General features: G+C 41.3%; 2 protein-coding genes across 2 annotated transcripts in view; one reads left to right on the forward strand and one right to left on the reverse strand.

Moving 5' to 3' along the window:
• The window catches only part of ARVCF (armadillo repeat gene deleted in velocardiofacial syndrome), a 149,900-nt gene extending 135,564 nt beyond the window's left edge, over positions 1-14,336 (forward strand). The window contains exons 12-20 of the mRNA XM_009997651.1: positions 2,188-2,315; positions 3,268-3,418; positions 4,399-4,591; positions 5,753-5,864; positions 6,415-6,505; positions 7,719-7,772; positions 10,702-10,793; positions 12,461-12,574; positions 13,958-14,336. Coding sequence (XP_009995953.1) covers positions 2,188-2,315; positions 3,268-3,418; positions 4,399-4,591; positions 5,753-5,864; positions 6,415-6,505; positions 7,719-7,772; positions 10,702-10,793; positions 12,461-12,562 — 923 coding nt within the window. The 3' untranslated portion in view covers positions 12,563-12,574; positions 13,958-14,336. The remainder of the gene's footprint in view (positions 1-2,187; positions 2,316-3,267; positions 3,419-4,398; positions 4,592-5,752; positions 5,865-6,414; positions 6,506-7,718; positions 7,773-10,701; positions 10,794-12,460; positions 12,575-13,957) is intronic.
• A 9,142-nt stretch (positions 14,337-23,478) lies between these two features.
• Positions 23,479-27,430, reverse strand: part of COMT (catechol-O-methyltransferase) — a 16,789-nt gene continuing 12,837 nt past the window's right edge. The window contains exons 4-5 of the mRNA XM_009997654.1: positions 26,090-26,221; positions 23,479-23,718 (exon numbers count right to left, since the gene is read on the reverse strand). Coding sequence (XP_009995956.1) covers positions 23,539-23,718; positions 26,090-26,221 — 312 coding nt within the window. The 3' untranslated portion in view covers positions 23,479-23,538. The remainder of the gene's footprint in view (positions 23,719-26,089; positions 26,222-27,430) is intronic.

A 27,430-nucleotide genomic window follows, 5' to 3' on the forward strand; every position in this document is an offset into this window, starting at 1 on the left:
AGCAGGAACTTTCTCGCTGTTAGGTTCTCATCTTTGCTAATGAGCAGCCATCCAGGGAGGGGCATTTGTAATACTTTACTTTATCAACTCCTGCTGCCTTTTTCTGGCACAGTCAGGCTGACAGAGACGTGCTGCAGTGCTGGAAGCCTGCAGCAGGTGAGGGGAAGGGGGAGATGCTGGGGGGGGGAGGACAGAGCCATGCATGGCGTGTAGCACTTGGTAACTCTGTTTGAAACAGATGCTCATGGGGCAGAGGCATAAATGGAGTTGGACAGGGAGGATATGTAGCACGAGGTGGGATTCATCCACCAAACTGGCTAAGGGGTTATGCCTTGAAGGAGAAATGTACTGGTAATTGGTAGAGGAGATGCTCTGCATTATTGAAGGGAAAAGGTGAAGAAATTTTTTTAATGCTCTTATAAGTAAGTAGGAAAAAGGAGAGGTTTTCATGCATGAAGAACAGTCATGACAGAAGGGTGGGAGGTGTGTGACTGGAATGAAGCTCTGTCCACAGGAGGGAAGCAGCAGAGGTGAGAGGGTTGTTGCATCTTAGTATTCATAGACAATGAGGTGCTGTGAAAAAGGAAGTGTCCAACCAAAAAGGAACATACAGACTGACAGAAGGGATGCATTGTAGATTGCACTTATAAAACGGGAGGGTGAATGTGTGGGGCTGTTTCTAAGGATGCTAAAATTACAATTTGGCACTTTAAAACAAAGCTATCAGAGAAGACTGAACAAGTGCATACTATTCAACGACAGGCCAGTCTGAACTCAAATACAGAAGCAATGATTGTTCTCTATTAATATTATCTGTTAATGAACCTGCCTTCATATCTTTTTTGCTGGTCTGATGTACTCTTCAGCAAAGCTTCCTTAAAATAATACAGTGTCAAAATTTCAGTAAGCTATCCTCAGAGGTTTTTTAAGTATTAGTGTTCAGGAAAGGAATACTGTTCACTTATCAGGTAGCAGTGTATTTTCTTGAGGAGTTCTTAGATTATTAATTCACCTTCTGAAGTGGTAGAGGAAGGTGATATAAAGGTCATCTTGGAGTCAGATAATCACAAACGTGTTTGAGGACTGGAGAAAAGCTCTACAACTGTTCATGCTTCATGTATTAAGTAACTACAGTTTTTCTCAGCATTCAATATAGAGGTCAATGATCCCATGCAAGGAGAGGACATTGGAGAAGAGGAAAGTAAGTGGTAGGGATGCCTTTGGGGATTGCCATCTGCTATGCCATGAGCATATCTGTGGGGTGTCATGTAGCAAGCGAGTGGTGGCATTAAAACCAATAACAGACATGGAACAGATTAACTATCCAGTCCTTTGAGAAGAATGCAAGCATGCTGGGACGTGTGTGAGAAGTTGAGCAGGGAAAAGGATGAGCTAGCATGTGGGAGCTCATGGATGCTCATGCATAGATCAGTTTTTTGGTATGGAGCAAAGAAACCTTTGGCTGATAAAGTGTGTTTTCTTGCTTTCAGTGGGATAAATAAGCCCTGTATATCCAGGGGGTGTTAATGTGGTCTGTATTTGTGAGTAGTGTTGTATCAAAATATTAAACAAATTGGAATGATGGAGTTCTTGCCTAAAACCTCCTTTCTTTACCCAATATTTGAGTCAGCACCCCTCCCTACCAGTTGGGGATTCTGGTCACTTTGACATCTTGCACCTTTCTTTTGTCACCTAAGTGTGAGAAGGGGGTGGCTGATGTGATTGAGTAGCTAACAGTCTTTGGTTCTGTTGCTGTGTCTGTAAAGGCGCTGAGATTAAGATAGATTTGATGAAAACAGGACTGCCAGTGAATTTGCAAATCCGGTCTACAGATGCACACTAAGAATTGTTGCAGACAAAAATTGTACCTTGTCACCTTGTTATTACACACATACTTGGCCTGCTGGGCAGTACAGAGCATAGCACAGATTTCAGAAAGAATTGTCAACCTGAAGGCAATCAAAGGGGACTTAAGCCCAGGCAGGTGTTCTGTACAGGAGTTTCTGTGTCCACCGCTTTCAACAACTATGGATAAGGTGTCCTGGAAATGGCAGAAGTCCTTCTTTCTGTGGTGTAGCTTTCTCTGGGCTGTACTCATATATGATTAATTAAGGTATGTTATACATTTTTTCATACATTGCCTTCTCTGCTTCTCTTGCTTCTGTTCTCCTCTTCCCCCACCTGCAGGCTTTGAATTACTTTACCAGCCAGATGTGGTTCGACTGTACCTGTCCATCCTCACCGAAAGTCAGAACTTCAACACTCTGGAAGCTGCAGCAGGGGCTTTGCAGAATCTCAGTGCTGGCAACTGGATGGTGAGTGCAGTCTTCTCTTCAGTGTCTTTTGTTTCCCTTGTGTAAGTAAAGAACAAAGCTATGTCCCATTTTAAGTGCACTGTTACTTTGTGCATTTTCATCTCCTTTAAAAAGGAAGGAGATGGAAACTTGGAAACTCCACAGAAATTATTTCCATCTTTTTTGCCCACATAAGATGTTTTCAATTTTCTGGACAGGTGGTATTTACATAGTTGGAAGTGTCACTGATCTCATGACAGCTTAGCCATGAGCAGTTAGTAAACCATTATTTAAACCATTTAACCATTGTTGCATCCTTTCAGAAAAGCCCGTTGTTTAGATGGTTAAGTGTCTTGAATACTTAATTCTTTGGATTGTCAGACTGCTCAGGAAACTGCACTCGAGAGTGTCCTCTGATCCCGCCCTGAAGCATCCCCAGCACCAGCCAGGCAGCTCTCAGAGGCAAACCTGGCCACTTCTAGAGCCACATGACAAAGTGGGGCTGAGGATCAGCAGGGTGGTGTTTCACAGCTGTCTTGAATACAATTTATTTTAAAGTCAATCATGAAGCAGAATAAAAGCATGAAATTGGAGGTGAGGCAAAATAATAAATGCTTTGGATGCTGTGCTGTTACTTCCAAATGACCTCTTTTTTCCTAATCCAGAGGAATGTTTTTTCACACTGAGGTGTGTTGTGTACAGTACAGATGCTGGCGGATGATGCTTCTTGCTTCTATTTCTGTCCTCTTTCCCCAGCAGCTTGCTGAGGTGGAGGATGAACTTCCACGTCCTTTCTTCCTTGGTACTTGATGAATGATGAGTTAAGTTATAGATGCATCAGCACAAGCAACTTAAGTAGTATTTGCAGGAAAAAAAATTAAATTACAGCACTGAAAAGCCAGGGGCAACGAAAGGGCAGGTATGTGAACTCAATGGTTTGTGTTGTTTCTTTTCCCTTGTGTGTTCTAATCAGTGGTCCACATACATCCGTGCAACAGTGCGGAAGGAGAGAGGCTTACCAGTGCTAGTGGAGCTGCTCCAGTCTGACTCTGACAAGGTTGTGAGGGCTGTGTCAATTGCTCTGAGAAACCTCTCCATGGATCGTCGCAATAAAGACCTTATAGGTATCTTCTGAAGTTTTCTAACCAGGCTGAGATCTTGAATAGCCTTGAGAGACCTCACCTTTTCTGTCACTTGTGCTTAGGGTTTGTTTTCTATGTTGTTTCCATCTACCTAAGATTACTCTGTAGCCACCAAGTGCAGGGCTGTCATCTCAGCATGTGTTTCCATCCCATTCAAACAAGCCATAGCTTGAGGGGAAATCTCTTAACTTGGGAGTAAAACATTCAGACTTTTGGAGGAGAGGGCAGTGTGTGTAGGTGTGTAGAAGAGTTGATGGGTTAAGGGGTTTCTTGTCTATTGTATATAACCTCATCAGGCCAGGAAACACTGGTCACACATTCAGGGCCATCATCCAAGTTGATAATAACAAATAGCAGGATGGGATTCTGCCTTAATACATCAGGTTCTTCTTTTTTCAATAGTTCAGAGGTGTAGCTAGGCAAATGGTACAGACAGACACCTGGGAGTGATAAACTCTGGACTCCTTGGTTTTTCTCCTGTACTATACACTGAGAAGGCTAAATGCACCCAGGAGGAAATACTCTTACCTTTGCTGGAGGAAGGTTATAAATGCATGGCTGCACACCTGGCCCTGGAAGGCCCATTACAAGGCTAAGCTGAGTGAGCCGTGTGTGTATTAGCATGAATATGTGGCATTAGCAGCAGCTACTGGATGCTTTTTGCCTTAGGCATTGCAAAGTATGATAGATGCTGGATGTAAAATTCTCAGTAAAAACAGGGGTGTTTTTTTCCGTTCAGTACCTTTTAATGCTAATGATGAAGGAGTTTGTCTTGGGTATCAGCTCTCAATCACCTTGAAATGATGAATGATAAATACACTGTTGGGTTTCAGTCTTGAGGTTCAAAACACATGCATTATAAAGTTTTTTGACCTGGCAAACACCCTTGAGTTCTATCATTCAGGATGGGGAGCTGAAATTATTGTTAGGACTGACTAATGGGTATCTCTTCCCTTATCTAGGTAGTTATGCCATGGGTGAGCTGGTAAGAAATTTGCCCAGCAGGCAGCAGAGATCTGCAAAGAACCTGGAAGAGGATACGGTGGTTGCAGTGCTGAACACCATCCATGAAATCATTACTGACAGCTCAGAAAATGCAAGGTCTCTGATCCAGACACAGGGCATTCAGAAGCTGGTCGCTATCAGCAAGTCGAGGTAAGTGACAGTTGAAAGCAAAAGGCATAAGAACTTGCTGCAAACATGAAAATGTCACTGTGAAAAACAGCTTTTGTTTTGTGAAAGTATTCAAGCATCCTAGCCTTTCAGAGCAATTAATATATACACAGTAAAAACAGTCAGCACCTTTAATAGGTTGACTTTATTAAATAACAAAAAGTTAATTGAGTTAGTCACTGCAGTCATGTTAAGATACGCTCTTCTGTCAGATACATCTTAGCACCATGTATGCATTTAGCAGACATTGTTTGCAGTGAAACCATAATCTGTGTTTTTAGAGTGGGAGGCCTTTTCCATTCCTGGAATGCCAGTCATTACATCTGTTTCTAGTAAGCGAAATAGTTAGCGATGTGCAGGAATCGCTCTGTGCGGTAACCAAAGGGCTGGTAGTGGTAATTTGAACTGACAAATACTCACTCTGCTGTTCTGTTGAAAACTGTTCTGACTGCTTTAAAGTTTGTTTCTTACAGCTCAGCCAGATAGAGGGATTAGGTGTGTTTTCAGCAAACTTTTGGGAGAGTAGCTGAAGACTTTTTTGGGCTGCAGTGCTACCGAATGTGGGATCCAAACAAGAATCTAGCCCCTGTTATTTTATAGAGGATGCTCATGTAACTAACTTAGTAAGGAATGCAGAAAACTTCATTTTCTGTTCAAAAATAGCTTATTTTTTGCTGACTCAAATTCTTTTGTAAACCACAAAGCAACTTCACTGGCTTGAGAAATATATGTAAGCTGGAGTGAAAGTTTGAAAGGTGGCTTAGAACTTCTGTTGTGGTTTGTTGTTTTTTTTCCGTATAAATTCAGGCAGAATGGAATCCCATCTCTTTTTTTGTGGGTGACAAGACAAAAGCTACAAGAGAAAAGGGTCACCCTGGCCTCGGTGCTTGCTCAGCAATTTATGTGAAAATCCAGACATCTGCATAATGTATAATTTGTTTGCATTTGTTTTTGTCAGCACTTACCTCCAGATATGAAGAAGTCACTGAAAGATTTCACATATATCCTATAGCTTGTAGGTTCAAACAATAGCTGTATGGAGTACCAGGGTATCTCCTGGATATTGTTTAGTACAAAGAGCTCAACATAGGAATGGTCTTATATTGCTGGATACTTAAACTGTAATTGTATTTTGCCAATCAGCCAGTCTCCCAGAGAAACAAAAGCAGCATCTCACGTTCTTCAGATGATCTGGAGCTATAAAGAACTACGAAACGCCCTGCAGAAAGATGGGTGGAACAAGTCACACTTCCAGGTAAAGACAGTGGATCTTAGATGTAGTTATGGAAATTACTGACTGGAAGATGTTCTAACTTAGTCCAGTATTACAGTCTGATAGATTGTGGGCTTTGGTTCTGTTCTTTCAGGTGACCGAACAATGTATTGTTATCTGCTCAGTCACAGCATTATACATGTACTGGCTGGGTATGTTTTCAGTGATCCGTGAAATACATCTTTTCAGGTTTTAGAAGTATGCCATCTCCCATAGGCCAAATGCTTATGCTTTTTATGGGAGGAAGAATTACCTTGTCTTGTCTCAGTTGTCTCTCATGCCTGTGCTTGACATGAGCTTCCTAATGTTTCCTTCTGCAAAGGACTTGCTCCTTTTACAGACCAACAATGCAGTCATTTAGATAACATGAAAAAACTCCAGCAACAAATATTCCAGTGCCAGAAGGGGGGCTTAGTAGCATTCCATACTCTCTCTCCATACTGTTGGCTTGTTTATTTTTCTTGTTCTATTTCCCTTAGTAGCAATTTCATGTGTATGTGATTATTGTTATTATGATGTGATTGCCTTGTAGTCTGTTTCTGCAACTCCAAAGAGTTCCAAAGGTACTGCTGGCAGGTCTGGCTATGACGACAGCACTCTGCCTCTGGTGGATAAAAGTCAAGGTCTGCTCTTTATCAATTCTTCTATTGTGCTTTGCTTGCTTGTTTTCTGGATTTGTCATATCTGTTATGGCATCAGGGGGTAAAAATGTGTTATTTGTGTGATGATTTTTACTCCACAGTCCCAAATGATTAGTCCTCTTACCTGGATATGGACAGTGTTCCTCCCCTTGTGAAGTGTACATGGCTGAAGTTTTCTCAACTTGCATATAACATAAACAAATCTTCCTGGGAGAATTTGGGACAGAAGTGAGCTGGAACTTCAAGAGAGGAGAACAGCCTTGTTTGACAGTGTTAGAAATTTAATAAATCTTGCCTTCAGCCAGGCAGTGGGCTTGGCCTTACTCCTACTCAGTACTGGAGTCTTTTCCTTTCTAAATAAACATGCCTGGTTTGGCACATTTCCTGCTGTGCCATCTTTTTCATTGGGAATGGTTTAGCCACATACTTGCTTAAACCTGTCTGGCCTTCTACATGAGGCCTGATGCAGCCGTACCAGCACTGGTGTAGCTCCAGCTTTAGTTTCATTGTGATTGCTTTCTCTCTGAATCTGGTTCTAGTTTCTAGTGCTCAGCTACCAAAATTTATCCACAGAATTCTTTTGTCTGCTGCAGCAGAGCTTGCCATGTTGTGCTTTACTTGGTTTAACTGCATAAGAGCCAGCCCCACAGTGCCTTGCCTGTCTTCACCCTCCCTGTCTGATCAAATCTGGCAGATTATGCAGACAGAGGATGACTTGGACCAGTTTGCTGACCTGACAATAAACTTACTGTTTTCTTTGAGGGTTAGCTTTCTGTTAGCTTTTCTGTTGGCTCAGCAGGCTGCTAGATTGGATTGTGTGCCTTGTGAAGCTGCACCCTTACTGATTTTCTTTCTCTCTACTCTGGAGAGACCAGAGAGAAGCTTGTTAATAGCAGTAGGTAGTCCAGAGCAGAACTGTGGTTTCTGTTATCTTGGAGAGGGGGAGTTCTGTATTACAGTGCCAAAGCTGAAAATGCAAGGATTACATGTGCTCTCTGGAGAGCTAAAATCAAGCTGCCCTTTTTGAGTGGATAACACTTGAATAGTTCAGGTTTTTTGTTTGGTGTCTTTTTTTTACAATAGTCTCTGCATTCTATACTTTAGGGACCTCTCTAGTCCTGTGACTAATTTAAAAATGCCAGGTGTTGAGAAAAGCAAATGTAACTCAAGTAATTCCAAAGTTTCTGTTTTGCAGATAATGAGAAGGCTGGGAGTCGTGATATGATACCTATGGATGAACTTGGCCCAGGTAAATTCAGCCATAGATCAAACCTGTGTCTGTTTCAATAGAGTATACTGTCACTCATGGGAAAGTTCAACTGTTTCTCTAGGTGATATTCTCTCAGATGAATAAAGCTGACATTTCAGAACACAACATTACCTTACAAAAGAAAGGTCCTTGTCTTTTTGTTTTCCTTCTTTTCTTTTAGATTCATAGAACGGTTTGGGTTGAAAGGGGCCTTAAAGATCATCTAGTTCCAATCACACTGCCCTGGGCAGGGACACCTCCCACTTTTAAATATGTGTAGAGTGTGCACACCAATTTCTCCTACTACATTAAGCACATAATGGGTCCTGAGTTTTGATCTTCGTAAATTGAGAACTGTGTGAGGGCATGGATGGACTCAGCAAAATCTGGTGCTGTAGTTTGTGAAGACATTAGAATATTGCTGCAGAATGAATGGGGAATAGTCAGTGAAGTGATACAGAGGACAAGAAGCAGAAAGTGGATAAGAGAAGAATAAACAAGTCAAGAATGGGATGTGCCTCTATTAACCCATATAACTTTTGTGTATACAATGGGTTGTATTAACTTGGAATAATGCACTTAGACCTGGGAGCAGTAAGATCTGTATAGGTCTCCTTTATGCCACAGAAACAGGGTTAATTCTGATCACTTTTTAGAATGAGCTTGAAACATAGGACAAGTACTTCCTAATTTCCTTGGAGAGCTGTGGTCCTTGGAGCATTGAGGTATTACTTGTCTGATGCAGCTTTCTTCAAGATATTTATTAGGTCAAATAATGAACTTCCTATCTCTGCTGCTGCTTATCTTGACAGAGACACAGCACCATGTGTGGTTTTTAGAAACACAGTCTGTTAGTGCTGATGTGTGCAGCATTGTTAGTGTGCAGACCACACAACACTGGGCTGACAGTGTCAATTGCAAAATATGTTGGAACTTAGATATGAAGAACAAAGTTCTTGACTGTTCTTTGTTTTTAGATTACTGCTGGCATGCAAAAGCCTGATTTTCCTGTTGCAGCTCTCCTGGCTAAGCATGGGGGTTTTTTTTGGTTGTTTTCTTTTTAGTAGTATTAAAAGATCTGTTGTGCTTTTAATTTTTTGTGATTATAGTCCTTACTTTTGACCTTGCTCCCTGGTCAGTATCTCAGCTGCCATACTTCATTTAGTAGCTGTTGCTTTCTTGGGGGCAGGTTAAAGATCTTGACAATTAATTTAAAAAATATTTGTGAATCACTCATGATGATGGCACTACAAAAATGCAAAGTAATACATTACATCATTGTGAGTGTAATTAATATTAGATTGTAAAAAGCTACTGCTTAGTTGTTGTGAGTTTGATTTTTTTTCAGGTGTTGGCATGTTTCCATCCTTTAAATACTTACCTTTGTGAACTACTTACTCCTAAATAAATGATGAATCTTTAGATAAGGATGTGACTTACTGGCAGTATTCATGTCTATCACTTGAAAGGGAATTGTTGGTCATGTGTTTCTCCACAAACACTGGCTGGGTATGGCTGCAGGGTTTTTTTCAGGGTTTTTTTCTTTTTTCTTCAAAAGTAATAACCAAGAATGTTAGGCATCTTCATTACCAACAAATAATTGTAAGTAAAGCTCTGTGCAGCAATTATATCCATGCTTTAAGAGCTGTATACTACCTGTATAACTAAAAAAAAATGCTTTGGTTCTTCTTAGGTGGTGTGGTTAAAAAAACCTCTTACTATCCATGATGTCATAAATACGTGCTACTTCAGGTGCTTGTTGCAAGGCTTTGTGCACTTTTAGTTCGTGAGACACAATAGGAGAACTACAGCTCTTCTAAAACTTAAGCATAAACCTCCTGTGGGACCCTGTTCTGTGTCTGTGTTTGGTACAAGTCACTTCAGCTGCCTGTGCTTCTGTCATGTGGGCAAACAGTCTCTTTATGCCATGGGAACCCCACAAAGCACATAACTGACTTCATCTTAATGACCTGTTGCAGCCAAGTAATAAACCAAGAGAGGAGCATGTTGGTAGTTTATGTAAAACCTTTTTGTGTATTCTAAGGACCCAGTTTGTCAGGACATGAAAGCATGAATGATCCCTCAGTTACACAGAGGAAAACAAAAGCCTACAGGGAGCTATAAATTTGAGTGTCATTTACTCCAGATTACAATGCTGTCAAAGCAGAGCCGGAGAGCATCTGTTTGTCACTGATAATGAGGGAAATCTGATGCATCAGGAAAATAAATTGAGGTTTGTATTGGCTGACAATGATTCAAAGCTAAAGTTCTGAAATAATTAGAGCCATTTCTTTATAAAACCCTCTCCCACTTTTCTTCCTTGTATTCATCACGCTTTCATATTGTTTCTCATTTGTCAGGAGAAAAAGCACCAACAGGTGCTACTTTGTAATGAAAGACAGTCCAAGCAGATCAGGGTTTGCAGCAAGATTTCTTCCAACTCGACAAGCCCTTTTTATCAGTGCTCTGAAAGGGACTCTTCCAAATTATTGTCATGTCTTGCTACTAGGCTCAGGAAGAGTGGGAACATGCTGCAGAGCATTCAGAGAATGAACACAGCCAATTAATCAGGCTGCTAAGCAAGGAACATAAGATTTGGGCTGAATTTGGAGCTTGATAGCCACAGCATGTGAGATGACAACTTCCTGCTCTCCCTGGGCACGCTAAAAACTGCAGCAGGCTGGGACAAAACCAGTGCTGCTCACTAATGAGTGCCAGCATCTGGCAGTGATGGGAAAAGAGGGCTTTTCTGTTTGGCTTGAAGCTGGTAAAAATGAAATTTCAGAGCTGGAGCACATGTGTAAAGCAGGCTGCCAGCACCTCTGGGTTGTAATGGTTTATTTTCCTCTTTCTTTGCTGAAGAGTTCTGCTAGCATCAGCTCTGGTTCTGCTCTTACTTGTGCTTTGTGCCTGTCTTGTTACTTCTCAGATGGCTACTCCACTATCGATCACCGGGAGAAGGAGCGCAAATACAAGACCAGTGATAACACAGGAGATGCCTCAGAGAAAGAACCTTTAAAAGTGAGTATCCTCTTGCTGCTGAATGCTAGTTAGTGCCTTTAGGAGAAAGAAAGCCTAGTGTCCTCAGCAAGAAATACAGAGTAGTTACTCACCAAGGGGTTGTAAAGGGCTCTTTTTTCTTTTTTTTAGATACAGGGACCATTTTGTAACTTAACACTTGGCTAACTAAAAGTAAAACCAAAATTCTGCTTTCCGGTGCAGGATCAAATGCAAACACTCACTGTATTCTTGTAAATGAATGAGGGTGTAAAAATAGCAAGAGTTTGTTTTTGTCAGCCTCATCCAGGCAACATTCCCAAGCCCTAAAGTGTGCAAGAGTGCTCAGACTTGGTGCCAAGAATAGCAACTCCAGCCTGTCGCACTGCTCTGCTGTTTTCACCAAGAAGTAGGTGTGAGCTCGTGTGCCTGTGCACAGCGGTGTGGGGAAAAGCAGTTGTTTCCCTAACACTCATTCACAATCCTGATGGTGGACAATGGACATGGGCAGAGGGAGGGAGAGACATGCACAGTTATGTATGTGCCTTCTCAAAACAAATGTAGGCAACTTTCTAATTATAAAAACACTAAAAAATATTGTTTCACAAAGCTCTTTGTATTGTGGGTTGTATGCAAGTGTGGCTCTGTGTAATTTCTGTTGCATTGCTATGCCTTTTCAGTAGACTATTTTAAAAGTCAGTTAATGCTGTGGCCATCAGTCCTCTGTGGCCTCAAAACAAGCTTGTTTTCCTCTGGGGAAGTAATTTTAAGGAGGAAGTGGAGGAAGAGGAGGATTCAGTGAAACAACACAGTGGCAGAAGACACTTACTCTGCAGAAGGCTGTTCTTAATAACTTCAGCACACTGCTGATAATATTGGAAAATCCAAGTGATTCATGTTCAGTGGAAACAATGAAACTTCAGTCAGTTGAAAGGAAAACCCACTGTTATTGAACAAGGGAGATAAAAATGTGATTTGGAGAAAAAATATGTCCACAGTTTATGAATTAGGAAGATGTCCTGCTTCATCAGTCTAACTGTATTACCTTGCCTGGCCATTCATTTCCTGCTATCCTGCCTTTCCCTGAAGGTAGACCATGGAGAATGGCTTCAGTCCAGTTGGACTTTCTTAACAAAAAGTTATTTTTGCCGCTCAGAATTCATTAAAGTGTCTGATACAACCATTACAATCACATCAAGCAGCCCAAATTCCAGCATATGTCTGAAGTAAAGCAAAACCCAGGGGTTTTTACCATCTTATGGTGCTTTGCTTTCATGAGAAGAGAAAAGATACTTTACCTTGACAGTGTCTCCCATAGTCTGTGCTGCCTCTTGGTGTTAAGGGCAGAGGGGAACCTGAACTCTTGTACCACATGAAGGGTACATGCTGCTGTGCCCTCAGCTGGGGCTACTTCTCCCTGTGCTGTGAAGGAGTTACGTGGGATCTCCTGGCTTGTGAACTCCTTGATAACCATGGCTCTGGGGCTCAAGAGGGCCCGAGAGCTGTGAATGATGGTAGGGCAGTGCAGCCTTCTGGCTGTTGCAGATGCTTTTGTCACTACTGTGTGTTTGCTGATCTTTTTCTTTCTCTACCACTAATTTTCCCTTGTGCTCCTTTAAGCTGATTTGTTTGGTGGTTTTGTTTGATTAATCCGCTCTGTTTTGCTTTTAACTCCTCACTCTGTGCTGCAGAATGACACAAATAGGAAAAACATTAACAGGAGTAACAGGGCTTCGGTGAATCTGGTGGATGCCCGTGACATTAAACCTCAGCCTGTTGACTCCTGGGTCTAATTTGCATGCATGGTAGGTCCTTTTAATAGTAATTGGTGCTAGTGATTAACTCGTCTCGTGCATGATCTGTATCGCTGTGGAACATCCTCAAGGCTAACTGCTAACTGGGTCTATTCAGCAAAAAAATGAAAATACATTTGAGAAGAAAGGGGTGTTTATATTATTCAGAGTATATTTAATGAAATGCAATCAGTCACCACTCTTTGATTAAAAAATAACCTGTCAAATAGCCAGGCAGAAAATGAATGTCATGAATGATTGGTTGTCAGGTGAAATATGAAAGATTTCTTCTGTTAGGCCACAGGTATATCAGTAGTTTGTTCCTGCTTCTAACCATTTTTTTCCCGTTATGATGTTCATCATAAGGATTAGACTGAGACTTAATGAAAATAGATCCTTGACTATTCATGGATGCCCCCCAAGATTCCCATGAATGATACAGCCCCGCCCATCTGCAGGAAAGCTGCTGGCTGTACACACGTTACTTGCAAAGAGGGGTGGTGTTGGTTGCACAATAAACATTGACCCTCAACTCCCACTTCTAAATTCTGTGGTTTTTTTCTCCAACAATAAAGAAAGGTGCCTTTTTGTCACTTTCTAGTTCTCTGCCTTTACCACATGCCAAGTGCCTCACTGGCCTTTCTTCACTAGAGACACTGCTAATGTGTCTCCTGCTGTCTTGTTAGACAGCCCTCTACCCCAGTTACACCTTCTGGCACTCCATCAGATGTGATGCCACGTTTAGAACAGCAACTTTTGTGCCTTGGCTATGACTAAAGGAAAATCCTGAAGGCACTGGGCAACTTTCCCATTGGAGTGGACAATAGGCCTTTAAAGGCCCAAATTCCAAAACATGGAACATCATCCACCCCCATAATTTTACACAAATCATTTGCATTACTGGCAACGAAAACTCCTCTATGTTTTTGGTTGGTGGTGTTGGATTTTTTTTCTCCCCTCCTTTTAAGAGTCTAGTATACATGCTAAGTGTTTCCAGATTGCTTCTGTTCCTGGGTTGGCAGCACCTGCCCAGACCAGTCTTCCAGCATTGCCGGGTACTCTTATTTAGCCACAGAGCAGACCCTGACACCCTTAGCTTCCCACAGCTGGTCAGCCCTGCATGGGCAGCCCAGTTGGCTCAGCCAGAGGGCAGAGATAAATGTCAGTTTGTGTGCGTCACTCCTGAGCTCTTCCTCTGAGCAGGGACGGCTTACAGGTGGGCTACAGGCTTTAGAAAATAAAGTCTGTAATAATTTCCTCCCAACTCTACCCTTCAAGGAACACATGTACTGGGGATAGATCGGCATTTCCAGTCACTGTCCTACCACTGGGTGATGGAGATCACCAAGGTTGTGTTACTTGCAGGTATTAATCAGTTTTGACTTTATTTTGCAGGGCTAGAGTCCAACCACATTTTTTTTAATTGAGGGGGAGAAACAAACATTGAATCGACAGAGGATCAATCTCATCAGTCACCACTGCCGTTCAGATTTGGAGGGCGCTGCATCACTGGCCAGGCTGCAGATTTCAGGAGGATGAGGGGAGAGAGAACACAACTGGCTGCCATTGCCAACCCCAAGCACCATGCCTTACACCGAGACAAATTGCTTTTTAACTCTGTTACATTCCCACCAGAAATAGCCACCACCTCCCCCTGCATCCCACTCCTGCAAGAAGAAAGCAAGCATGAAAAGAGAACCCAAGCCTCCATCTATCTGGTTGCATTCTTAGGTGACTCTTCCATGTGGATGGTGCCAAGTATGAGAAGTGAATGTTGGGTGGCAGCAAAGAAGACAGCTTCATGAGTGAAAGAGAAACTGCAGAATATTTGAAATAATATCATAGGTGTAGCCATGGAGATAATAGCGCTTTTCTGGTTTGGGGCTCATTGTTTTGTTGTTTTGTTTGTTTGGGGGGATTTCTTTTGAACTGTGAATCTAACGTTTTTTTAAAGCTTTTCTGAAAAATGTTTATTTTTTCTTTATTATTTCCACAGAAAGTGCAGGAATGTTGAGTGGGTTTATTGGATTTCAATGAAGGGAGAAAATGCAGAACAAAAACTATTAAATGCTGGTCAGATGAACTGGAGAGTGGCTGACAGAATTGATGCAAGCTGTATAATCTGCTTTTAGAGTAAGCTATATCAATCACAGCACTATATTATCATTATAATCTGCTGTACAATACTTCTGCCTTTTGAGTTCTGTAATGGCTCTGTTTTTATTTCCACATCCTGAAACGCAGTTTATTGAAGATTTCAGTGTCCCTGGTGCAGAAATCTATGCTAAAAAATGGAGTTGGCTGGCTTTTTATTTTCTTGTTCTCAAAGATTGCAGTAAGGAGCTTTTACATTTTAAAAGGTACCAGTCTTGCATTTATGATGATTAACAATTTATTTTGCCATAGCTGTTAACACTTGGAGAGAAATAGGAGCTTTTTTGTAGGTTGTCTCATTTTTAACATTTTTAGATGGGTCTGTCACTTAGATTTGATGGTAGATTTATCACTGTTGGATCCATGTTTGCTTTGGGCTATAGATCCTGATGAGAAATGCCACAAAGAGAACTGGTTTGGCATTTTTTCAATCACCATAATGATTTCTGTGTTCTTTTGGTTTTGTTTTGCTATCACATATTTCATTTGGTGTGAAAATCACCCGTGTGCAACAGTTCTCCAGGATGCCAAGACCTGTTTCGTGTGAGGGGGAATTTTCACCTCACAAAATCATACACAGCAAATGTGGTATCTCATAACACCATGAACTGCATGACTTCAGATCACTGATTGTCTCCAGGCACTGGTCATGGGAGGGCAGCAGATGAGAATAGGAAGCAAATGTCTCACTAGCAGCATCAGAGGATTTCTGCTGGTTTTATTTGGTTGCCATTGTTCTTTGATTGCCACGTTTCGTTCTAAACAAGCTCCTAAAAACAGTGTGACTGGAAAGCACACTTTTCAATCTAGCAAACATCATTTGGGGTTTTCAGTGCCTGCAGTTTCCTTTGTCATGAGAAAGGGGAAATATCCAACAGCCTCACTTCCCCCAAAATATTACTGTAATAGTAAACATTACAATTTTTATAAAAAAAATTAAAACTTAAAAAAAGCAAGTACCAAGAGCTTTGTATCTTCCTGAGTATATTAAAAATTTGACATGAATACATATATATAATTAAATAAAAAGTCTATATATCTATATATATATATTGTTGTGCAGAGGATAGGTTAATAAAACCATGTAAAGTAGTTTGCAGGAGAGGGAAGCATTTGTTGATTCAGGGAAACAGACGGATGCCAGAAGCTGTCAGTGATTTGGATGATACACATGCTCCTTCACACCCTCCCTCTGACCCTCCTCTTCCACGGACCTTGCAGTGGTCACTTCTGGATCCTGAGGAAGGTAAAGTTGCTTGGAGCAAATTAAGACTGCAAAGATTTGTATTTTCACCTGCATGAGGGTCCTGTTGGGCCAAAGATGCTCAGCAGATCAAGGGAAGCAAAGAGATACATCTGTGATTATCTGCATTTGTGTCGGGACAGTGTCTCTCTATGTGTAGACATAAAGTGTGGCAATGAAACCAGATACATAGTCTGACTGTATATTATATCAATGGTGCTCTTTTCATACTTGTTCTGCCAATAGGCGGAGACCCTTTTAACCAAGCTACACAGAAGAGTTTTATATCACTTTTGGTTATGTACTTGGTGTATTCTTTTTGTATATGAAAGGATTTTTTTAAAAACGTTCAGTAATTAGCAATGGAATCTGCTTTGTAGCTGACTAGAACAGTGTAAGAGAAGGGCCGTGCTGTCAGTCTGTCCCTGATCTACTTCAAACCATATATTTACCAAAGGAGTCTGAGCAAAAGTTCACCTAAAATAAAGACCTGATTGTTGAAAGGAGTCTCTGCTAAGACTTTGTGATTTAGCTATTGTACAGATAATGTGAAGCCAGCAAGAAGTTAACAGAGAAAACTGCAGGAAGGGGGAAGTGAAGTGATACGGGGCCAATTATGTCCATGACCTTCTATCCCCAGATATTCCATGATGCTCAGTGGGACACTACAGGGACACTCAAAATCTGGATTGGAATCTACTTGGGTCTCTGTCATTAGTGGGCTAAAAATACTGAGGAGTATTTGATAAGCTGAAGTCCTTTTCATACTGATGCTGCATCCTCTGATAAGCAAACCTCCCTGTCAGGGTGGATGGCACTGGCTGCCCAGGGTCACTGTAGCAAACTGTTTTTTATTTTCCTGGGTGTAAGTGTTCATGGCAGCTGGTGTAGTTGTGAGCTGACAACATGGTTTATTGCTGCAGAAAGCACAGGACAGTATATCAAGAGGTCAAATACCAACTCCATGGGCCAAGACTTCTGTGGAAATCACGTCTTACTCCTGTCTTTCCCATGCCTTACAGCAACAACAGATTCCCAAGTATGTAGCAATAACCAATCATTTAGATTACTGTGGTTTTTTTCTTCTCACCAAACTGTTGTTTGGATATGGTGAAAGAAAAATGGATTGGGGGGTGACTTGCATGTGAGACTATTGCCTTGTATTATCAGCCCACCAGCTGAAGGCCAAAGCCAAGATCCTTTGAACCAGGTCTGGTGATTTAATGTCTTTTTTTATCTATGGCCACAAGCTCGCTGGTGGGATGTGTACCCACACCTGCCTTTACTTCTCTCCCCAGGTGTGACTGGCTGTTTGAGCTATTCTGGGATGTGGGTGGATGAACCTGTAATTGTTGTATTTTGGCAGCAGGGACTGTATGTAAAGAAGGGAAAGTGGCAGTATGTGTGACTAAAGCTGCAGTAGGGTCTAGAGTCTCCTGCTAAAAGGCAGGCAGTGCTTTTTAGGTCTCAGGTATGTGACCTCCTCTTTTTGTGTTGGCTTCAATGTGAAGACTGGAGGGAATCTGCCAGCAAAGGGCTGAGGCAGAAGAGATTTCTACCTGCAGAAGTTCTAGTAGGAGGAATGGTTGTGGAAAGATGAGATAGTGTTGCAAGACTCCTTCTAAAGGAGAAAATGTGTTGGCCCTTTGAGGGCTGAGAAAACATAGGGGAGAGAGGGAGACTTGTGATGGCAAGTAATTACTGCAGAATTTTCTTCCCAGGGAGGTGGATTGTACATCTCCCAGGCACCTTCACTCAGCTGTGAAGGTTTAAAAAAAACATTGTGTATCAAGACTCCCCTGGAGAAGCATCAAGTTCGGCTGTTGAGTGTGTGAGTGCTTACAGCTTCCCAGGTTGGTATGTCTGTCTGCACAGTCCAAGGAGGAGAGTGGAAAGCAAGGCTTTAGGAGATTTTGTTTCTGTCTTGGAGTTTAGTAGCTTAGCCGTAAGTGTAACTTCACAACTCAGGATGTGTTGCCAGCTTGGAAAGCTCCCCAGGGAATGGCTTGGGCAGCTGTAGGTCCTGATCCTCAGTATCTTCTGAGCAAAGCAACTGCCTATCCTAGTTCTACTCTCGTGTGCTCAGACATGCTGGTCTGGATGTGTCTGTATCAGGAAAGCCAATCTTGTCTCTGTTGCCAAGACATCACAAAAGGGACTGACCTGGAGATGAGGAACTGGCTTGCTGGAAGTGACACATAAAGAAAGCAGGGGGTGACTTCTTTCTTACAGCAGATGAGTAAGCTCTTGCCACCCCTGAGGAGCAGTTTCTGGTGATGCTTTCTAGGATGCAAGGCTTGTGCTGGACAAAGCAGTTTTCACTCTAGAGCAGTTTCATGGAATTGAAGGTGGTGAGTTATCTTCTGTTACTTGCCTTAAAGTTGAGAGTATAGACTTAGCTACCTGTGAGAGGTGCACGTTTTAAGCCCTTAGAGGAAGCAAAGCTTCAGAAGACAAACGGGCATGTCAGAGTGGTTATAGCCTCTTCTACTGACCAGCTGCCCACTCAGTGAAAACTACAGTGTACCAATAACTCCAGCCAGTTTTTGGGCTGTTGGGGTGGAGTCATGCTCTCATGATTCTGGAAGGTGTTTATATAGGCATAGTTGCTTGCTAAACGTTTGATGCCCCTAAAATCTGGTCTTTCCTTATCTTTGATAGAGGAAATCTCTGATTTATTGGTGCAGTAGCTAATTTAGTGCATTTAACAAGAAGGTATTATGAACCTTTTTTTTTCTGTCTTAAGTTTTGCATCAGGGTAGGATGTTCTGAAGTCCAAGTTGAGGAGGAAGATAGCGCAGATACTACAAGGCCTGTCAATCTGGTTCTTACTGTTCAGAAAAACAAAATAACTAGACTAAGAAGCTTACTGGTAATTAGTAGCTAATGTGTTTGTAACTATCATGTGCCTTAAATTTTCATGGTAGGAGAATTTAAAAAAATCAACAATGTGTTTTCTGTAATACTGCTCAACATTCTCTCTGTAGTTTAGACTGGTGGGATTTTGCATTGTATTTACACTGTACTATAAACTGAAACACTTAGAATGGTTTGATTTTACAAGTATGGAGAGGAAAAAAAAGGTGAATTATGCTTTTCATAGAACAAATGTTACCGTGACAGAATGTATTATTATTATAGGATCTTTCCATAATGCAGACAAGTAGAATGCTTGTTAGAAACCAGGTATGTAGGATAACAATTTGGTGTGTTTTCAATAAACCATGCCTGGAAAGAATACATGTGCCATTGGTTATCTTTTCGTTATGTCAGGTACCTCAAATATTTCTGTTTTCTGTGGCAGGGGATTACCCAACCCTAGCTCAGATCAGCACTCTGCCTTAGCAGATATTAATTCTCTTGAGGACTGCCTGTCCCTGGCAAGTTCATCTGTGTTGGGAAGATCAGTGAGGAGACTGATGCACCTAAACATATGCTTGCTGCCTTGCCTTTATGAAGCATGATGAAACCGAGTAGATCTTGATGGGTTCTGCAAGGTCTTAGAGTAGATGTCAGGTTTTTTGTGAGTCAAGGGCCGATAAATTGTTGCCACAGTTTGCCATGTGTTAATGATTGATTGTATCATTCACAGTGCTACAATGTTCCATTTACCTGCAGAAGCTTGCAAATGGCACTCAGAAGCTCATCTTCAGCATCTTGCATTCTCTACTTATTTCAGATGTCTTGAATGCAGCCCCAGGAGTTCTGTAAAATCATCTCCAGGTTTTGGTCTTGCAGCTGGAGGATTTAGTTTCCTAAGTGCCATGGTAAGATGTGGGCACCTGGGCTTAGCATCTTGCTCCTGGGTATCATCAGCCTTCCGCTGCAATGAGGAATCTGGTGTTTTCCATGTGCATGCACTAATATGGTGGTGAATAGCAGGTGCTGTAGGTAAGGTACTGATATAAAGCAAGTATGTTGTGTCTACAGCTGACCTTTTATAGCTGTCAGAGCAATTTTATTTCCAGCTTAACACGGGATGTGCAAATGGTGAGCAGTGAGCCCTGCAGGTGAAATATTAACCTGGTAACAAGAGGCAAGAAATATCACAGTCCTCATCTGTTACACATTTCAGCAGTGTCTTAGGAGAATATTCTGTCCTCGTATGTCTCTTCCCCAGTGGTCTTACCATGAAGGTCTCTGCACCAGGAGTGACAGAATCTCATTCTGGTACGAGCTGACAGGATTTTGGACGATGAGATTGTTTTATAATGGGACTGTTAACTGAGCTGGAGAGACAGAGGCAAAGCCTAAAACTCTTTTACTGTGTTTAATGTGTGTGCACAGCAAGCATAGCTAGCTGTTTACTCATAGATACCTTATAATTTATTCCCAATTGATTGACTATTAAACCAAATAAGCATGCTTCACTGCCCTGGTGGTGTCACCTTTGGTGGGAAGGCTGGGACTCTGGTGGTCTTTCTCTTGTTGCTCTTGAAGGGATTTCTCTATGTTCTCTTCACTGCAACTAATGTTTAACTTAGTGCTCAAAATTCATTCTTCAGGGAAGTGCTTTTCTCTTCCTCATACCCATAGGAGGAAGCTCCTGTACAGATGTATGATGTCTGCTGTTTGCTCTGATGAGTATTTTCTGCTTTAAGAGTTGCTACATTGGTGCTGCTGTGCTCAATTTAGTATTAAATTAGGAAGAGAAAGGGACTAATGCTGGGTTTGACTTTCATAAATCCTCCCCCTCTCTTGTACACTGATTTAAAGAATCAGTTCAATATTTTGAAAGACAACATCATGTCCCTTTGAGGTAACATAAAGACTGACAGAAACCAGACCTCACTTTCATGTGTTGCTTGAATCATTAAGAGAGCATGGAGAGTAGCTGTCAGTTGGGAATCATCTCAAATAACAGGATTTGGTGAGATCAACCATTTGTGACACAAGCTGTGAGAACCAACTGAAACCTGTGTTTTGTTCTAGGGAAGTTCTTTCCATTGGGAGCTTTCCATCAGTGGTGCTCTCTCAGTGGGCAGTTTTCAAACATGGGCTTCAAGATGCACAGTTCCATCCCTGTTCGTTCAAGAACAGGTTGTGTCTTCTAACAGTAATAGGCTGATGTTGCAGTAACACTCAGGAGGTTTTTAGTATATATTTTATTTAGAAGATCCATTGTCTGTCTTTTGCTTTTCCCAGAATTCAAAGCATGACTTTATTTTGAAAAGTAACTCTTTGGCTCTTCTTCCTGGGAGATTTTACATTTATGTGTCAGTGACTCCAGATCATATTTGCTCAACTGACCAAAAGCCTTTTTTCCTAATTGTTAGTCATGCAAACTATGTCAGGCTTTTTCCTTTTCATCCCTTGCCACCAATAATTAAGAGCATTTCAGAGGTGTAGTCAAGTGGAAAAAAATAATTTGCATATGTAATTCTGTAAATAATCTGGTGATACATGAACTGTGTTTATTTTTACAAATTGCCATGTGGGAGATCCTGTCTTATTAATTAAAATACCTTTTATGTACTAAAATGTGGCTGTTATATTTACATATATATTACACATAGGTTATTCACTGTGCAAAGTGCATCTTTTGAAATATCCCTGCTAAACTCTACAGATTCTCTCCTTCCCAAATTTTCTTGACAGTCTCTCAGATGGTAATTTTGGCCACTAACTAGCAATAAGAATGTAAAGAGCAGAACGGTTTACCTGTTTACCCTTATGCATCCTTCAGCATGGATCTATGAGACTTTCTTTTGTGGGTCAGTATGTGTTCAAAGTGCCCTTCTGCAGCAGGACTGTCTGTTTAGGTGCAAAGGTGTCTAAAGCTAGAAACAAAAGAGAATTCTTTGGAGTCAATACCTTAGAAAAAAAATCCTGTCAACTGTACATACCCAGATTTTCTGAAAACTTGAGTATGCCAGTAAATGGTCTGGAAGATTATTTTCTTTTTCAAATTTAGCAAAAAATGCTCGGAATCACCTGGAGGTCTTTGGCCCAGTGATTTTGAGTTGAGCCTGAATAGCAAGACGATGTGCTGCTACACAAGCTTACAGAATAAACCACTGATATTCACAGTGTGAGATGGAAGTGCTGGAACTCGGGGCCTGCTCCTCTGCAGGACAGCGCAACAGAGTCACAGGGGTTGCTTCTGTGCAATCTAATCCAGTGCAGTAAACCTTTCTCAGTGAGACAAAGTTTTAATTTTTAAAGAAACTCATAATTTTGCCTTCTTATATCCCTGTGAAATACATGTTACTAGCTGGCTGGGTAACAGTGGTTTGCTTGGTGCACTTCCAAACCAACTCTGTCACCTTAGTCTGTTCCAGTTTTCTTTTATACTGCCAGGCAGTTCTCTGCTTTGCTTTTTATTGGTGTCCTGGAGATAGACTGGCTGACCCACATGGGCTGGGGCAGGTGCCACCTCAGTAAGGTGGGATATAAAAGGAAGAAGCTGATAACAGGTCTGAAAGAATCCATAATGGGAAAGATTAAAATGGTAATCCCCAATTTTCACTTGGATTTTTCAGCTGTTGAACCTTTCTGTGGCTGTTCCAAGGCTGGAAATCCCAAGTACAGTACAGAATTTGCAGGAAACAAAGGAAGTCACGTGCCTGCTCTATTGGTTTTTTTTAGTTTTTATTTAAAAATGCAACCATCACCTCACTATGTAATCACAGCAGGACACGCCAGGAAATGCCGGTGGGTTTTTGCATTGAGCAGGTGAGTTGGAGACTTCAGATGTGACTTTGTATCTTCTCAATGACAACCCTCCCTACTCACCTAGTGTTAACAGCACCAAGGGTAACAGGATGAGCAGGACCCACCTGGTAAAACCTGTTCCCTGTGGTCTTTATTTTTATACAGCATCTGAAACATGCACAGCACTTCAGAGTAAGCAGCTTGCCCTGCCCCTAAAAAGTACACACTACATATATACAAAATAATGAGGGGATAAGTAAACATGAGGGAATAAACAGCATTTTCTCTAGGTTTCTGATACCATGTAGGTTTTGGTATTCCTTTGGAAAGAACCTGCTCCTTTTGTTATCTGTCTGTTACTGTGTTTATTTTAATCTATTTACTATTTCAGTTTTCCCTGCCTCTGCATGGGCAGATTAATAATTTTGTCTTCTGCCATTGGTATCAGGTACCGTGATAGAAGCTTCCCCTGCATTAAGTGGCATGCTAGTAATTTCGCAAAATCAGGGCTTCTGAAATGGGCTTTTCTTGCAATATGCACACTTTTTTTATTCTTTATATTGATTAATCAGTTAAGATTGAGGACACAAGACTGCAGAAGTGCAGCTACTTTCTCTGCTACACCCTAAGACCAAATTGTGGTTGTCTGGTGTTGAGTGTGTCTGATGCTGTGTTGGTCAAGGCAAGGCAATGTGCATCACCTTGGGTTTGCTGGATTATGTGAAACAGTGGAACAGACCTTGGAGCAGTTACCCTCCTTACTCTCAATTTTGGTTTCCTCCTGGACTAAAAATATCTCCACTAGCTTTTGCTTTAGTTACAGGCTCCAAAAGGCAAAAAACCCAAAATTTAAAGCATGGACGAATTAACCTGTACAGTTTCATTTATGTAGTTTGAAACAAAGGTTGAGTATGAATGGCTCTCTTTACCCCAAAAACACAGCCTTTTCCATAGCATCCTGCACTTTCATATATTCCAGATGAGATGGGTAGTTAGTGCATTGGAAACGGGGATTGTTGCGGATATAGCTTAAGAAATCTGGAGCTCCTGGGAAGATGATGTTGTCAGCCAGAAGAACGGAGCCCTTCCTCAGCAAGTTGCATTCCTAGAAAAAAGAGAAGTTGCTTCATGGCACCTGTTAAGCAGACATAGGCTTGAATGTAATGTGTTTCCAGGTTAACCATTCATACTCAAGCACCTGCATCCAAATACTCACTATGCTACAGCTTTGGAGGGAAGACAAGACATGGAATGAGCTCGGTAACTAGCTCTCTGATCCTTTGTGGTCATTTTTAATATGCTAAGTTTTTCTGTTAACACAATCAGTAGAACATTAGAGATGCTGATAACATGTTGGTCATTCAGGTTCTGAGAGAGCAAATCAAGTGCAGTGGAGGCATGCAGCTTGCTGCTTAGATTGTTTCCAACTTTGCATGATCAGTAAGATGGTTTTGTTTTGGCTGTCATGCCTGATGTGTGATAACTTTTTTATATGGCATTAAAATGTAGCAGCTCTTAAGGTCACCTGAGAAACTGGCATTTCAGTGCCAGTGTCAGTAAAATTCCAAAACTGCTAAATGAAAAGAAGATTTTCTGCACTTGTTTTCCATTCATCTTGTACAACTTTCTGCCACGTTGTTCAGGAGCTGGGCATGCAGCAGGGTTTGTGCACAATGAAGATCACTGTGGCAAATTTCCACAAGGCATAATTAACTTGCAATATTTACCTCAAGTGCAATGTTTATCCTCGGTAAACCTACAAACTTAATTTTTACTGGTGTTTTTGTCTAGTAGAAGTTGCTTATCTGGGCTTACCAGCTGTTTTAAAACAGTCTGTGGTTAATCAGCCTAGTTGTTATCCTGTGGTTACAGGCTGAGGTGGTGGCCAAAACATGGGTGGTTTTTGTTGCACCCAGTATATTAGAGTCCTGTTGATGAGTGTGCTGTGGAGGCTGTTTAGCTTACTGCTTTTGTCTCTGGAGACTGAACACCAGTAGAAGCCATCTTAGAGACATGGCAAATATCCTCTGGTCTCTTGCAGTTTTAAGCAGCCTACAAGTGACAACATGATGTATTTTCCACTGATCATCAGGATTTCAGATGTTCTCTGTGTCAGGCTTTTCTAGAAGTGTGTGAAAAGGAATTCTGTCTGGGCCACTTTCAATATATCTTTTATCTGAATATTTTACATTCATATTCCATATTCACTACTCGTATTACAGTACACGCCAAAATTGCATGTTAGAAGGTTTGTAAAATCTGAGAAAATGCAAGGATCTCTTCTTCATCTTTCTCCTCTTAATTTCGTAAGAGTGGGGTTTTTTAGGCAAAACAACTTCGTGTCACAGTTGCATCAGACTGACCACTGTGATGGAACTAAACTACCTGTTTGTTTTGGCTGTGTTGTGAAGGTTAAGCTCTGATAAGGATGCACTAACTCTTCCCAGTGAAAAGAGTTCAGTTATCCTTACACATCCAGGGGAAAAGAAAACATACTCTGGGTACAAAATAACAGTGGGGAGGGAACATTTTCTTAGCTACTGCTATGTAAATTCAATACTGGCTGTTCATGACCCCAGACAAATTTCCTTTTCAAACAGCTGTCTGGAGGACAGGGCTGGAATTAAAAAACAGAAGAACCTGGATGAGTAAATAATGTTGGGGTCCTCAGGAAGGAGTCAAGAATAGTTGGCAGCTTCTCAAGGTAAGAGGCAGCCTCAAAAAAGTGGATGTATTTGTAAAGAAAATAGCTCCAAAGCCAGAAGATCTGTGTAGAGATGTTATCAGTCTCAGTTATTTAACACTTGAAAATGCCTTTCTATCCAGAAATCCTCTAGTAGTTATCTCACCGATTGTTGCCTACTGCTGTTACAGCCAAGTTGTTTTGTACTGCTTAAGTAATGGTTAAGGAGGGGTGGGAATAAATTAGATGGATTAGACAGCACTTCCCTGGTGAGTGCCTGACTGGGGCAGTGTGCACTCCTCCAACTCTTAATTAGGTGAAAACTCACAGAAAGATGGTACCCAGCTATGTTACCAAAATACATCATCAAAAGGCCCTGCTGGCACTGCAGACCCAGACAAAATATAAGTACTGAGGAAATTAGAGAGGTGGAGCTGGAATATGCAGATACTAAGTCTCACCTTCTCCCAGGATCAAGATAGTTTTGAGTTAAGTGTTCTGCTTAGTGCCCATGCGGGCAATCCATCTGGGGATGCACTCCAGCAAGGATTTACACTGCAGACCCATTTGTTCAGAAAACAAAATGTTCAACAGTATTTGCAAAGTTCTGAGCTATGCAGTCTTGGCAGTTTTGCCTAACAGAAGTTTGCTCCCAAAATCCTCTTGTAAGGTTGCTGTTTTGGCTGCCATTCATCATTTTACAGAGTACGAGGTCCTTTGTAATGAATACAGGCCTCAAAGATATCAGGGCATTTGCTACTTTACTTTTAAGACTGGAATTGTGCAAACTGACCTGAAGTAGGATGGTGTCTGGTTTGTATCTGTCTTTCCAATGGTCCAGGAACACAAAATCCAGCGTGTCCACTTCATGTTTTTTCTTCAGTTGAGGGATAATTTGATCTGAAGGGCCTTCTAGGACTTTGACCTGAAATAAAAATCCATCTGATGAACTGTGAACCATGCAGAAGAGGCATGTGCCTCTAGGTCATTTTGAATTGTGTCTGCATATCAATGATACTGTTTATAGCTCAGTATTGTTAGGTTCATGATTGGACTTATGATCTTACAGGTCTTTTCCAACCAGGATGATTCTGTGATTGCTTCAGCTGAATTATTTCAGGGTTAGATCCAAGTGTACTTTTTTCTTTTTGACAAATCAACTCAGTTATGTTCCAAAATATGGGTTGATTTATTTGGGTTTTTAATAACAGCAGAAAAAGTGACCTGTTGTTTCTGCTGGATAACGTGATTTTTCACTGGAAACATAGAAATCTTCTGTTGAAAACAGTACTTCTAATTACTTGTTTAGTTGCATCTGAGTTGAATCTTGTAGTCCAAGTGAAGCAGGAAATACAGAGAATAGGTTAGTTTAGAATAAAGCTGGAGCCTACTGTACGTAAAACTGATGTAGGCAGTAGAGAGAGGAGATGAATACACATTTCTCACAGGCTTATTGGCTTAAGTTCTGTTAATCTGAAAGGAGCTGCTGCACATTGATTTGTTAAACAAGCGCCATATACTGTGAGTGGAGGAAGAAAGTGGTAAGGAAATGTCTGGTTTGATCAGGGATTAAATCAGATGGGGAAAATGGAGCTTTAGATGTCACTAGGTTCTCCTCAAGAAGTTAAGAACAGATTAGAAGATCTCATGGTGGGATTTCTTTCCTGTAGTTTTATAATGTCTACACTGAAGTGAGTTGTCTAGTTGAATAGACCAGCACTTCTCAGACATAAATCCCCTGACCTGCTATAGATATCTGCCTTGGGCTGAGGGTTATAGACTGGAAATACACAGATCTCAACCAACTATATGGAGATTCAAGAAACCTCCGATTGGTCAAAACTGCACAAAATGTGTGTATGTATATATATATATAGTGACCCACTAGATCTGGGTAAGTACATGTCATCTGAAGTCCGCTGCACATTATGCAGTGGTTTCTTGTGAACTTATGTAACAAATTATCTATGAAATTAGACTATGATTAATTTTTCTGTTGTTCTCAGTCTTGACACTGATTTGAACCTTCCAATTTATATAGAGAAAACCAGTATTCTTGTCTATCTGTTGGGAGGTAACAGAGAGAAATCCTCAGCTATACTGCTGTGAGAGGTCAGGGATTGTAACTAGGGAA

The sequence above is a fragment of the Chaetura pelagica genome, unplaced genomic scaffold, assembly GCF_000747805.2.
Source record: "Chaetura pelagica isolate M959 unplaced genomic scaffold, ChaPel_1.0 scaffold45, whole genome shotgun sequence".
Taxonomy (NCBI): domain Eukaryota; kingdom Metazoa; phylum Chordata; class Aves; order Apodiformes; family Apodidae; genus Chaetura; species Chaetura pelagica.